The sequence below is a fragment of the Eimeria acervulina genome, genomic scaffold, assembly GCF_000499425.1.
Source record: "Eimeria acervulina Houghton genomic scaffold, Eah_scaff167, whole genome shotgun sequence".
Taxonomy (NCBI): domain Eukaryota; phylum Apicomplexa; class Conoidasida; order Eucoccidiorida; family Eimeriidae; genus Eimeria; species Eimeria acervulina.
In genome coordinates this window covers 23,131-37,456 of record NW_013550156.1, presented here as the reverse complement: position 1 = coordinate 37,456, position 14,326 = coordinate 23,131, and the positions used below count along the sequence as shown (strand labels likewise).

Here is a 14,326-nt window from a genome sequence, read left to right as displayed (position 1 = left end):
AACCAGCAGCAGCAAACGCACCAGCACACGCAGCAGCAGCAACCTTCGGATTGACACAACTCTTCTGTGCACGCATGCATATACCACTGAACAAATTTAAATAAATAAAGGAGACAGAGAGACAGACCAAAGCGGAGACACACCTCAGCTTCGTAGGCCTGAGACTTCATCTGGACGGCTTGGCGCCATGCTGCTACTTCCCGCTGCTGCTGCAGTTCAGCTGCTGCTGCTGCTGCTGCACTCAACACCGCCCACCTTCCCAGCAGCAGCAGCAGCAACGAACGTTGCCGCTTGCCAGCGTCCCCCAGCAGCAGCTCACTAGGCTCTGCTGCAGCTGCACACATCTCCAGCAGCTGCTGCAGCACCACCAACGAAGCAGCAGCACTCTGCCCTGCATCCAGGCTGCGCATATAAGCCACTGGTGGTGCTTCGCCGCTACCAGCAACAGCAGCAGCAGCAGGTGCTGTTGCTGCTGCTGCTCGTAGTGTCTCATGCAACCCGCGCACAACAGCACGCAGCCTTGAAGCGGCTGCCTTTGCTGCTGCTGCTGCTGCTGCCTTCCTGTTTGCTGCTGTTGCAGCAGCAGAAGCAGCACCACCGCCAAGGAAGCACGCAAGGCTAGACCACGCGTCCTTAAGCGCCATACATACTGCAGCAGCTGCTGCTGCCTCTGTCTCCTTCTTAATCGCAACACTAGACTCTCCTTCGTTTAACGGCGCACAGAATGACCAGAGTGCAGCAGCAAAACCCACGACTGCTGCCCACTCCGCAGCAGCAGCAGCTGCTGCTGCTGCTGCCTCTGTCCCCACACTTCCTGCTGCTGTTGCTGCTGGTGCTGCTATTGCTGCAGAAGCCTCGCCTGTCTCCATCACTGTCTCCATCGTCTCTGCACCAAGGCCCACCTCCAACAGCTTGCTTGCTCTAGTGCTTCCGGTGTCGAGGTGCTGCAGCTGCCGCTGCAGCCGCTGCAGCACAATGATGCATGCAGAAGCTGAGGAGACAGTGGCGTGCTGCTGCACCTCCACGAGAATTCGCGCAGTGTACGTTGAGCTGCTGCCAGTGGGCCCTGTCTCCTGAAGATGAATTGACCGTTCTACGCACCCTGCTGTTGCTGCTGCTGTTGTTGCTGCTGCTGCTGTTGCTGTTGCGCCGCGAAGCCCTCCTGCTGTCTCTGCAAGACGAGCCAAGGCATGCCGTGTTAGCAACGCGGCCGGGCGTCTTGCTGACGCTGCTGCTGCTGCTGCTGCTTCTTCTGCATCCTTGCCTAGAGCGCATGCATCTTGCAGCAGCTGCTGCTGCAGCAGCACGCCCTTAAGGCCCAACGCGTCGTTGCAGTGCAAGTCGAGCTCTGTCCTCCACATCAGCGACAAGATCTCAACAGCAGCACACGCAGCAAACCGAAAGAGCTGCTGCTGCTGCTGCTGCTGCCGCTGCTGCTGCTGCTGCTGCCACAAAGCAGCCATCAGTACTGCAGCAGCGTCCAGCAGCGCTGGCGGGAGGGGTATCGGTTTTGCTGCTGCGCTGCATGCAGTCGAAGGGTCTCCGGAAGAGAGGCAGCAAATAGCAGCAGGGGGCAGAGTGAAGACGGGCAGCAGCTCCTGGTGTTGCTGCTGCAGTTGCGTCTCTGCAGCCTCCTGCAACGCTAAGCAAAGAGCAGCAGCAGCCCTGGAGTCAACGGGGCCCTCGCCATCACGAGCAGCAGCAACAGCAACAGCAGGAGCAGCACGTGTTCGCTCCTCCTGCTGATGCGGCTGCACCCACAGGTTCGCGAGTAGCAGCTCTGCTGCATGCTGCAGCCCCAATCGCACTGCTGCTGCTGCTGCCAGCTGCGCTTGCAAAACGCCAATAGAGACAACCGCGCTGCTGCTGAGAGACACCCAGCGTTGCTGTTTGCTGTCGCTGAGGCCCTCTGCAGCAGCTGCTGCGCGCAACGCTGCTGCTCTACCCTGTTCGCTCTTAAAGAGAGACGTCGCAGCAGCAGCAGCAGCTGCTGCTGCTGCTACTGCTGCTGCTGGCTTCCGCTGGTTAGTAGGCAGCAGCGCCTCGCAGACCTGGGCCTCTAGCCTCGCTGCTGCTGCTTCGCGGCCTTCTGCTCGCAGCAAGCAGCTGCTGAGAAGCAGCGCATGCAACGCCGAAGCATGGAGAAGCAACGACTTACTTTGAAGCAGCTGCTGCTGTTGCTGCTGCTGATCTTGCTGCTCGCGCTGCTGCTGCGAACCTTCTTCACCGCCGAGTTGCCGCATTCCTGCATGCAGCAGCAAGCGGAGAGCCCTGTCTAAAGACGGGGCTGTGCATGCAAAACGCTGTGAGAATGAAGCACCTCCTCGTTCCTCACTCGTCCCCGTTGCTGCTGTTGCTGCTGCTGACGGCTCAAGGCCTGAGCTTCCCCTAAGGGCTGCTGCATGCAGCAGCTCTCTCAGCAGCCAACCCCGCACTGTCTGCGCTTCGTGCTGCCCCAACTGAAGAGGCAGCAGACAATTCCAGCTGCTGCAGGACACTGCAGCAGCAGCTGCTGCAGCGGCAGCACTAGCAGCAGCAGAGCAGCCGCCATTCCGTGTTAGCTGCTGCTCGTTGTGATGCTGCTGCTGCGGCTGCTGCTGCTTCACGTCCATCAAACTCAGCAGCCCGTCGCCTGTCTCGGATGCTGCTGAGCCACCGACAGCACGATATGCATGCACGAGCGTTGTGCGTATGCAATCAAGCGGCGGGAGGAGTTCAGCAGCAACAAATTTGGTCGTTGCTGCTGCTTTTGCTGCTGCTGTTGCTGCTGCATCCCAGTCCTTATAGCTGCCTAAGTCTCTGACCGCAGCAGCCGTTGCGGCTGCTGCAGCAGCAAAACCCTGAAGGCCCTCAGCAAACATTTTAAACAGCAGCAGTAATACACCTCCATGCCGTTGCAGGGCCAACTGCATCCTCTCCTGGTTTCCAAGTAGCTGCTGGCGTTTGCTGCTTCTGCTTCTGCTGCTGCTGCTGCTTCTGCTGCTGCTGCTAATGTTATTATCCTTCTCCTCTGCAGCTGCAGCGGCAACACCGCATCTACCGCACACGGGGAGAGACAGCAGCTGCAGCAGCTCCGCCCACGCCATGAAGCAGCGGGTCAGGTGTCTGGACTGCTGCATAAGGCTTGTAGCCAATCCCTCAGCAGCAACAACAGCAGTAGCTGCAGCAGGCAGCAGCCCAGCTGCCTGCTGCAGCAGCATATGAAGGGCCTCATCAGCAGCAAACACCGTACACCTGGATAGGTGGCGAAGGCCTTCGAATAAGCGCTGCATCATCTCTCTAACTTGTGTCTTCTCATCTTGCATCTCTTGCTGCAGCAGCTCCTGCTGCAGCACATCCTGCTGCTCTCCCTGCTGCTGCTTGACAGGCAGCACGCATGCAAAGAGGAGACACCAGAAGAATCCTTGGCCTTCCAGGCTGCAGCGTGGGCACTTCCTAGAGAGACCCTTGCTGCTGCTCTGCTGCTGCAGCAGCAGCAACCTTTCAGGCAGCAGCAAGGCTGTGCTCTCACTGCGGCATAAATGGACTAGCTCGCGCAGGAGCAGCTGCTGCTGCACCTGCTGCTGCTGCTGCTGCTGCAGCGAAGATGAATATTCATTGTTCCCCTTCAGGCCTTGCACACATGAGGAAGAGACTGTTCTTAATAGGCGGGCTGCTGTGTACAGGAGGGACCTACTGTGAGGCGCGGCAGTTGCAGCAGCAACTGGTCCTGCTGCTGCTGCTGCTGCTGCTGCAGCGCCTGGAGGCAGAAGGAAAGGCCCCTGCGCGATATCCTCTAAGGCGCTGCATGCAGCAGCAAGATAGCGGAGAGCTGTTTTTCGCCGCCGCTGGTGCAGCGGCGGCAGCAGCTGATGCTGCTGCAGTGCTTCCTGCTGCAGCTGCTGCAGCGCTCGAAGGCGAGCAGCAAACTCTTCTGCGTCTGCTGCCCCCCACATGAAGTGGCGCACTGCTGCAGCAAGCAGCGGAAGACCCCCCTCAGCCCTCTCAACACAAGCAGAAGCAACACTTCCAATAAAGGAGACCTCACTGGTAACAGACCTTGCTATCAGTCCCCCGACGGCATCGCTGCTGCTGCTGCTGCTGCTGCTGCTGTTGCTGCAGCTGCTGCTTTCACGGTGCAGGAGCACGTGTCGCTTTATAGCCTCCCTCAGGATGGCCCAGTCTGTGTCTTGCTGCACATCGTTGCTGCTGTCTGCAGAGCTGCTGATGTCTTCCTGTCTTCTGGGAACAGAGCGGCAGCAGCAGCAGCAAGCTGCTAACAGCTGCAGCAGCAGCAGGCGCCAAATGGCTGAAGCGTCGACAGCTGCGGTGTACTGCCACAGAAAACACTGAAACAACGTTTCTACAGATACACTGTGATCGACATCGTCTGTTGTTGCTGCTGCTGCAGTTGCTGCTGCGGTTGCTGCTGTTGCTGCTGCTGGTGTTGCTGCTGTTGCTGCTGTTTGCGGCCTTCCCGTTGCTGCTACTGCTGCAGGTCTATTGTATGAACCCTCCACACGTCCAGCAGCAGCATAAGAGCTGCCCCATCCCTGGAGACACCTCCAACTTGCTGCTGCTGCTGCTGCTGCATCTTTGCTGCTTCTTCCCGCGACTCTGCGCGCAATAGCCTGTAGACCAGCAAGGCCAGCAGCAACAGCCCCCTCTCCAAGTTCATCTCGGATGCTTTGGAGTCCTGCAGCAACTACATCTCTGCTGCTGTCTCCTTGTGTGCCTCCCTGCTGCTGCTGCACTTGCTGCTGCACTTGCTGCTGCTGGGGAACGTCACACAGCGACGACTGTGCCGCAAGAGCAAACTGCGACAGCGCAGATTCGTCTCCTAGTAGCTGCAGCAGCAGCTGCACAGCTGCGTGCTGCAGAGACATCACTTCAGCTGCTGCCAGCGACAGACCCGTGTCTCCCGCCAGCAGCAGCCTGTAGCTGTCCTGCAGCAAAAGGGGACACAAACGTACGTAGCTGCTGCTGCTGCTGCTGCTGCTGCTGCAGTGAGCCCTGCTGCAACAGAAGCTGATGAAGACTCCGACGGCGCGCAGCGTAGCATTTGCTGAAGCTGCTGCTGCTGCTGCTGCAGCAGACTGTGCCTTGTCTCCGCTGGGCTCTCCCTCCAGCTCCGTCTCTGCTGCCAGCAACGATGAAGACCATCGAGATAGCAACGCTCGCAGCAAACTGTCTCCTCCCGTCGCCTGTGCAGCAGAAACCCCACAGCCCCTCAAGAGGCCTGCAAACGTCATTAATAGCCGCTCTGTCAGCCCCGCCAGCAGCCAAGGCTGTCTTGCTGCTGCTGCTGCTGCTGCTGATGCTGCTGCTGTTGCCGTTGGGCTTGGGTTTGCTGCTCCGTCGATATCGCATTCTTCTGCAGTAGAGTTGGCCGTTGCATGTGATGTTTGTGCTGCTGCTTCTGCTGCTGCTGCTGCGACAGTGCCCGGCGGGTGTACGTACACCTCGCAGCACCTGTTTCTCAGGGCTGAGGAGAGTCTGCATGATGCTGCTGCTTCTGCAGTGAATAGAATCCTAAACTTGGGGTGTCTCTTCACCTCTCTTGGGGGCCCCCCTTCAGTTAGCAGCAGACTCCCCCCGTCTTCTAGCAATGCATTAAGTCTGTCTAAGACGGAGGCGCTACAGAGATGAGCGCTGCGCAGCAGCAGCCAATGGCCGCGACGTACGGCCTCTACGAGTGCACTGTCTGTCCATACAAAACGAGGGGTCTCTTCCTCTGCTGCTGCTGCTGCTGCTGCTCCTGTTGCTGCAGACACTATGGGCTGCAGACCGCACAACACGCAGCCCTGCTGCAGCAGCAGCCGGGCCCTCTGGATGCGCCGCTGCAGCGCAGCACGTAGTGCCTCAGTTGCTGCGACCTCTTTGCCAGTCGGAGGAGAAAGCAAAGGTGCAACAGCAGCGTTGCAGCCCTCAAGTAATGCTGCTGTTGCTGCAGCAACCTGCTGCAGCAAAGTCCTTTGCTGCACCTCAGGCTGCATGCCCTCCCCGCTCCCTGAGACGGAGACAGCGCCCAAGTCTGAAGCATCTACCAACTTCTGTCGTGCTGCTGCAACAGCAGCACGCAAGTCCTTCAACTGCTGCTGCTGCAGCAGCAGCTGCTGCTGCTGCTTCTGCTGCTGCTGCTGCAGCAGACAGTCTGCAACCTGCTGCGCTGCACGGGAAGCTTGAAGCAGCCGTTGTCTTGGCTGCACCTGCCTGTACACCCCAAGTAGATCTGAGGTATCAACGGAGGGCCCCAACTGCACCTCGCATACAGTCGCGCCGCATGCAGCAGCGAGCCACCTCACGATGCTGCTCTTCCCTGCAGCAGCAGCAACAGCAGCAGCAGCAGCAGGAGGAGGAACAGCAACAACATGAGCGGCATCAAAACAAACAGAGACAAGACCAACTCAGCACTCGCCTCCTCCCGAGCAAACAATCAGCAGCCACGAGCGACAAAAGAGACAAACAAAAAAGAGATTGAGAGCAGAGACAAAGTGAAAAAAAAACTCAAAAACCAAATACCCCCTTCTTTATTATTTATTTATATTTGTATTTAGTTTATTTACCGCTTTATTTAAGACACTCCTAGTACATAAATATTTTTATTTATTTATTTATTTATTTATTTATTTATTTATTTATTTATTTATGTGGAGCAGATGTTTATAGATAAATATCTTTTGTGTATAAAACCTAAAAGAACTTTTGCTGTTTCTATTTTCATTTTACTCAATTACTTTTAGGGTTTAAGAAGAATGAGAGTTTTATTAGTTTTTTATAAATAATTATTTATTTATCTCTTATAATATTTGTTCTAAGGGCCCCCCTCACCTGCACCTCTCTCCCCTGTCAGCAGCACAGGAAACCCTGCTGCTAGTGCAGCAGCAACAGCAGCAACGCAGAGTCTCTGCGAGTGCAGCAGCAACCCACAGAGCTGTCCCTTCTGCTGCTGCTGCTGTGCTGCTGCATGCATCTCCTCCTCTTGCTGCTTCACGGTTGCTGGCGTTGCTGCCTCTGGAGCCAGCAGCAGAGTCAGGTCTCCAAAGGAGACAAAATTGTCTCTAACAATAAGATCAATTGGCTGTCTCCCTGATAGTCTATCAGCAACATTCATTAAAGAAGGCAGCAGCAACTGCTGCTGCACTGCATGCCGCACCGCAGCAGGAGCCAACCAGGGCCGCAGCAGAGCAGCAACATCGTCTAAGGCAACTTCGTCGCCCTCCCGCTGCTGCTGCTCCTGCTGCTGCTGCAGCGCATGCACGTGCTTCTGCTGCTGCTGCTGCCGAAACACGCCCGGAGGGAAACACAGAGAAGCCAGAAGAGCTGCTGCCCTCACGTCTTCTCTGCTGCGAAGGCGCGACAGCAGCGCAACAGCAACGGCCCCCCGAGGGTCTGCAGTTGGCAGCTGCAAACAAAACATTCAGGAGACAGCAGAGGAAACACTGAAGAAGGAGACAGCAGCATTGCATGCAGACTGCGTCTGTCTCCCTATGCGCTCCGCAGCAACTGCAACAAATGCACCGGCAGCAGCAGCGCCACAAACAGCAGCAGCCGTGGCAGCAGCAGCACCAGGTGGAGCAGCAACACAGCAGCAACTGCAGCAACAGCAGCAGCAACAGCAGCAGCAGCCGCACAACAGCAGTAGCAACAGCAGCAGCAGCAGCTCTTACCCCGTGCGCGTAGAGCCTTATAATCCTCATTGCATCTCTCAGGTTGTACACAGAATCTGTGAGGCCTTTAAACGAATGTTCAGCCCCAAGCTGCGCCAGCAGACGGACGCAGCGCACAACGCATGCACTCAGCAGCAGCTGCTGCTGCTCCTCCTGCTGCAGCAATAGCCGCGGCCTCATCACAGAGGCGCCTTGCAAAGCCCGACTCCGCTGCTGCCGCTGCTGCTGCTCTTTCCCCTCTTCCTCCTGCTGTTGGTGTTGCTGCTGCTGCTGCTGTTCCTGCTGCTGCTGCTGTTGCTGCTGCTGCTGCAGCCAGGCTAGGAGTTTGTGTGCAATGGCAACCATATCTGTCTCCAGCATCTCATCTACGCGGACCCTGCAAAATCTGTTTAAGAGAGACTGAGGCAGCCCTTTGCGTCCCTGCACAGCTTTGCTGCTGGGTGTGGTGTCTCTGCTGTCTCCTTTTGTTTTAAAAGGCGTGTCCGTTAGGTCTTTGGGCAAGCCCAATTGCCTCAACAGAGCTTCTATCGCTGCTTCCCCTTCCTCTTCGTCTCCGCTGCTGTTCCCTGCTGCTGCTGCTGCTCCTGTTGCTGCTGCTGCAGTGGCGTGGGGGTTTTGCGTTGCGAAGAGAACGAAGCCCGGTGGTGCGTGTACAGCTGCATCTTTCTTTGCTGTTCCTGCTCCTGTTGTTGCTGCTGCTGCGGCAGCAGCAGCAGCAGCGGAGCCTGAAGCTGAGGCTTTCGTGCTGCTACTTTTCTCTGTCTGCACTAACACCTCAGGGTCTTCAGGTGTAGGGAGATATATACAGCGGCGATGATCTAAGAGAGGGTTGAGGCCCTCTAGGGTTTGCTGCGGCGCCAAGTTTAATTCATCAAGAAGCACCCAGTGGCCTTCTCGCAGACTCCGCGTTAATACCCCGTCTACCCACCTAAACAAAAAACACTCAAACAAACAAAAACCATCCATGAGGCATGCATGCATGCATGCATGCATGTACGCACCCATACATGCATGCATGCGCGCATGCATGCATGCAAACAGGCACACATGCATGCATGCAGGCATGCATCCAATCTACGTATGCACGCAAACAGGCACGCATGAATGCATGCATGTATGCATGCGGGGAGGTATATTTAAGGCCCATACAAATGTGCATGCTGCATAGGCAGCCGAACACGGACGCATATTACGGCGCATGCAGCACACACACACCAAAGCGCATGCAAAGCGCATGCAAAGTGCATGCAAAGTGCATGCAAAGCGCATGCACAAGTGCATGCACAGCCATCTGCCGGTATTGAGCAGCCACACTGAATTCACAGCGAGGCCCTGTAGCAGCCCAGAGTGACCCAGCAGCAAACAGCAAGAATCTTCGTCTGTATCTGAGGTGTCTGTACACCTTAAAACTGCTTACACAAAAGGGGGCTTCTTTCTTTCCACTTGGGGGGTCTGCGCTTGCGTCTCTCCCGCGTCTCCATCTGCTGCTGCTGCAGCAGCAGCAGTTGGTGGTGCTGCTGCTGCTGAAGGGTGCAGCGGCGTGGTGGGTGTAATGAATGTTTTATCTTCTTCGTCTTCAATCTCTGCTGCAGGAACAACAGCCCCTAATAAATCTGCGAGCTCTGTGTCTTGGCTTAGATTAATGCGCACTAACTGCCGCCCACAGAGCCGAGCCAACAGCCCAACAACAAACGTCTTCCCTGCTCCAGGGGGCCCCTCGAGAAGCACTGCATGTCTCCCCGAGCTGCTGCCTAGACAGCCCCCTCCCTGCTGCTGCTGCTGCTGCTGCTGGAGCAGCAACAAACAACGAAGCAGCCGCCCTAGAGACCTCCGCACAGAGGGGGATTGAATCACTTGAGGAAGCTCGTCTACCTGCTGCAGCTGTTGCTGCTGCTGCTGCTGTTGTTGTTTCTGCTGTTGCTGCTGCTGCTGCTGCAATGTACTTCCTGGAGCTTGCTTGTAAGCAGCAAGACTAAAGGGCCCCACCTCCAGCATCTCTTCTTCCTCTGATGCAGCGATGCTGCCCCGAGCAGCAAATGCAGCACAGACCCATGCGAAGCCGTCTTCTTCAAAGGCAGCACACGTCTCACTCCAGCACGGGCCTGCTGCCTTCGCTTGCTGCTGCTGTTGCTGCTGCTGCTTCTGGAGGTCAGGGTGTCTATACAAGCCAAGGTCGGTATACAGGCCACATGCATGCATCTTCAGGAGCAGCAAGACCCCCAAATGGGGCCTCCGGGAAGCATGGGCAGCCGCCTCTGCAACCTGCTGGTGCAGCTTCTGCTGCACCTGCTGCAGCCGCACTTGCTGCTCCTCCTCTGCCATCCCCTGTGACGCATGCAGTGCTGCTAAGTTTGCTTCGGTCTCGAAGTACCCCTCTGCTAGCGCCTGCAGCTGCTGCTGCGGCAGCAGCATGTCTGCACCCACACCCAGGCCGTCCAGCAGCAGCAGACAGCCACCGTGGATCAAGCCCTGCACAGCCCACCGAGCTGCTGCTGTTGCTGCCCCTGCTGCTGGTGTGTTTGGGGCTGCATGCAGTTGAGAAGCAACAAAACGATGTATGAAACAAATCCAGCATAAGGCATCACGGATAGAGAGCGGCTGCTTTATGTGCTGCCGCACCCACCTCAGCAGCAGCACCAGACGTATAGCGAGGCAGCTGAGGAGCAGGTCTCCCTGCGATTCATCTGGCTGCTGTTGCTGCTGCTGTTGCTGCTGCAGCTGCTGCTTTAGCTGCAGCAGCTCCTGCTGCATTTGGGTGTTGTCCTTCTTCATCGCCAGGGCCTCCGCTGCGTACGGCAGCTGCAGCCCGCGAAGGCAGGTGTGCTGCAGCCGCTGCAGCAGCAGCAGCACAGCGTCTGGAGCGTCGAAGCTGAAGGCCGGTACATACACCTCAGTGAGGCGATTTCTTAGAGCAGGAGACAGCTCCCTTTTACCGTAGTCTCCTCCTGGATTCATTGTTGCAATAAAGCGAAACCCTGCTGCTGCGTGGACCTCCACCCCTGCTGTTGCTGCTGCTGCTGCTGCTGCTGGGGCGACGCTGCCGTCCGCAGCCGTAGCAGCAGTAGCAGCCCCTGCTGCAGCACCTTGTTCAGTGAGTAGTATATGTCTGCCGTCCTCTAGCAGGGAATTGAGGCGCTCTAAGACAGCATCTTGACCAAGAGAGGCCTCATCTAATAAGAAGACAGCGCCTTCTTTCATTGCCTTTACAAGGGGCCCGTCCCTCCAGCAAAAGAGACAGCGGGTCCGCTTGCATGCATCACGCCAAGCAGCACATTGTTGCAGTAGCTGATCCGTATAAGCCTTTACCATACCTGCTGCAGCCCCAGCAGCAGCATGCAGCGCAACAACTGAAGCAGCTGCAGCAGCATGCGATGACGCAGCCGATGCCACCGCCTCCTCAGCTGATACTGCTGCTGCTGATGCTGCTGCTGCTGCAGCGGCAAGCGCTTCTCGTGCTGCTGCTGCTGAGCCAGCGTCTTCTTTGGCAGCAGCAGCACTTGTAGCACCTGCTGCATCCCCATGCAGAACACTTCCCTTGGCTTCTGCTCGTGCTGCTGTTGCTGTTGCTGTTGCTGTTGCTGCGCCTGAGTTGAGAGACGACCTCCTGAGTCTCTTCTGCGCTGTATCCTCTACGTCCTGAGCAGCTCCAGCAGCTTCTGCTGCAGCAGCTTCTGTCTCCTTTGCTGCCTGGTTGCGGGTCCCCTTTCGCCGTTTCTTCCTTGCTGCCTTCCCCTCCTGCCCTTGCAGTTGCTGCTGCTGATGCTGCTGCTGCTCCTGCTGCTCCTGCTGCTGCTGCTGACGGTGCTGTCTGAGATGCGTACCACCATCAGCACCAGCAACGTCTTGTTCTTCTTGTTGCTTCTTCTGCTGTTTCTGCTGCTGCTGCTCTTCCTGCTCCTGCTGCTGCAGCTGCAGGAGCAGCTGCTGATGTTTGCTTTGTTCGTGCTGCAGTGTGCGCCTCGCTACTTCAAGCTGTTGTCTGAAATGGGTCTCCTTTTCAGCGGCTGCTGCTGCTGCTGCATCTGTCTCCTGCTGCAGCAGCTGCTGCGCCTGTCTGGCTGCCTTGCTGAGGGCCCTACAAAAGAGATTGGTGTCCTCTTCCCCCATCTCTAAGCCCCCCCTATCCTTATGGGCTCGGAAGCAAATCACGACGTCTGCTGCTGCTGCCTGCAGCAGCTCGTAGAAGCGCAGCAGCAAACCATCAGCTGTCACGCTCTTCTCCTCAGAACCGCCTTCCCCTGCAGCAGCTGTTGCTGTTGCTCCTGCTGCCGTTGCTGCTGCTGCTGTTGCTGAAGACTGCGTCAGTTGCCCGCAGTTGGGAAGCAAGTCCTCTGGGGGAGGCGGGTGCTCGAGCATCTCCAGAATCTGCTGCAGCAGCGCAGCAGCGTGCTGCTGCTGCTGCAGCAGCTCGCCTTGATGCACAGGAGTCATGCAGCCAAGGAGCTCCGAGGCCTCCATTTGCAGGTGGCAGTTATAAACGTACATGCCGTTAGGAGACAGTCGCTGCACAAGGCCCTTTTCTAGTGCTGTGGGGCCTTCCTCCCCCTGCTGCTGCAGCAGCTGCTGCTGCTGCTGCTGCGGCTCCTGCTGCAGCGTCCATGCAACCAACTCGCACACTGCAGTCTTACCTGCCCCTGTGTCTCCAACGAGCAGCAAATTCTCCCCAGCCACCATGGCCCTCAGGGTTAAGGCTAAGAGCCTGAGGGAAGCAGCGTTGAAGGAAAAGGGCAGGAAGGCGGGTAGCTCTGGTGCAGCAGCAGCAGCAGCAGCAGCAGTGGCTGCTGCTGCTGCTGCTGCTGCCTCGGCTTCCCTACGCACACCTTCCGGCGCATCGCTTAGAGCCGCCGCATGTGCTGCAGCAGCCGCTGCTGCTGCTGCTGCGTCTGCTGCTGCTTGCTGCTGCTGCAAGCAGCGTTGAATCTTTCTGTGCAGCAAGCGGCGAAAGGCAGAGACATAAGGATCTGCAGCAAAAGTAAAGTGCAGGTGTTTGGGTTTTGTTGCTGTCGACCCTAAACAATGACGCTCTAAAGACGCACGAACAACAGCTCTATCTTCTTCTGTACGGAGTCTCTCCCCTACCAGCAGCCATCCCTCTAACGCCACCTCTTCAAAAGACATCGGCGCATACTCATGCACCTGCTCCTGCTGCTGCTTCTGCTGCTGCTTCTGCTGCTGCTGCTGCTGCTGCTGCAGGTGCTGAAATGGGGAGTTCCCCACCCGGCGGCCCCACCTAATGAGGTCGCGGATAGTCATAAAGCCGTGTGCGCCAAAGAAGACCTGCAGCAAACAGACCCAGCAGCAACAGCAGCAGCAGCAATAGCAACGGCAACAGCAGCAGCATTGATAGACCCCATGAGGCTGTCTTCTGTTCCTTCTCTCCTCTGTCTACTTCGTTTGCTGCTCGTGCACTTGCTGCTAGCAGCAGCACCCTCGGGTATAAAGAGTCACTTAAAAAGAAGCAAATGAGCAGAAGGAAAAGAAATAGAAGCATCAGCATTAAGAGCTTACAGAGCTGTTTGCGCGGCGCTGCTGCAGGTCAACATACACCCGAAGCATAGGCTCTGCCCTGGAGAGCGGCAGACTGCAACGAGTAAGCAGAATTTGCTGCAGATCATTTGTAGTAAATGGTGTTACTTGTAGCTGCATAAAGCGATTTGCTAAGGCCCTACTAAGCACCTTCCGGCCTCCATACACCCCAATACCTGCAGGGTTCTGGGTACCGAAGAGCTGAAAGTCTTCATGCGCCTTCACCACCTCCCCTGTTGCAGGGAGGAGCAGCTCCCTGTTGCTATCGAGCAAACGATTTAGTGCTGCATCCATCGTCCAGCAGCAGCAGCAGCAGCAGCAGCAGCAACAGCAGCAGCAGCAGCAGCAGCAACACGCGCAGAGAATGCAGCGCCTCGCCATTACACAGCCCTACATATTCCACTCACATTTTTCTTTACGGAGCCGTTCACCAGCAATACCAGTAGTAGCAGCAGCAGTGCAACCAGCAGCAGCAACAGCAGCAGCAGTAGAACCAGTAGCAGCAATAGCAGCAGCAGTAGAACCAGTAGCAGCAATAGCAGCAGAACCAGTAGCAGCAGCGGCAGCAGAACCAGTAGAAGCAGCAGCAGCATCAGCATTAGCGATTTGCTGCGTACCTTCTAAGACATCGGAGGGAGCGAGATTGAGCTCATCAATGAGGACCCACCAGCCATTGCGTACAGCAACAGTGAGGGGCCCCTCAGTGAAGACAAGGCGGCCCTCTGCATCTGGGGCGTAGCTTCCTACATAATCTTGAACATCAGTATTTTCATGATTGTTTATGCGAATGCACTTGTGCCCTGTTGCTGCTGCTAGAAAAGAAACCAAAGACGTCTTCCCGCAAGACGTAGGCCCCTCCAGCAGCAAAGCGCAGCGGCTTCCACTCAACAGCCGCAGCATGCGGTGTACGTACACCTCAGAATTCGGTGTCAGCACAAACCGCCGCTTCAGGGCCTCCACATCTATTGGCTCCCCTCCTGTACACCCCAAAGGCATCCGCATACACCCCAACTCGCTGCACAACCCAAAGCCCTGCCAGTCCAAGAAGGTTTCACTAGAAGCCCTCTGTGCATGCATGCATTCATGCATACACTCTAGGTGTGTAGCATATATATATATATATATATATATATATATATATATATATATAT

The 14,326-nt window shown here is 56.7% G+C and overlaps 1 protein-coding gene across 1 annotated transcript in view; it reads right to left on the bottom strand.

The window, feature by feature from the left end:
- EAH_00022680 (Midasin, related) overlaps positions 1-14,326 on the bottom strand; it is a gene marked incomplete at both ends in the record, with an annotated part of 32,498 nt that overhangs the window by 13,756 nt on the left and 4,416 nt on the right. The window contains 6 exons of the mRNA XM_013396939.1: positions 144-6,298; positions 6,910-7,384; positions 7,650-8,577; positions 9,067-12,926; positions 13,158-13,459; positions 13,583-14,152. Of these exons, the coding sequence (XP_013252393.1) occupies positions 144-6,298; positions 6,910-7,384; positions 7,650-8,577; positions 9,067-12,926; positions 13,158-13,459; positions 13,583-14,152 (12,290 nt within the window). The remainder of the gene's footprint in view (positions 1-143; positions 6,299-6,909; positions 7,385-7,649; positions 8,578-9,066; positions 12,927-13,157; positions 13,460-13,582; positions 14,153-14,326) is intronic.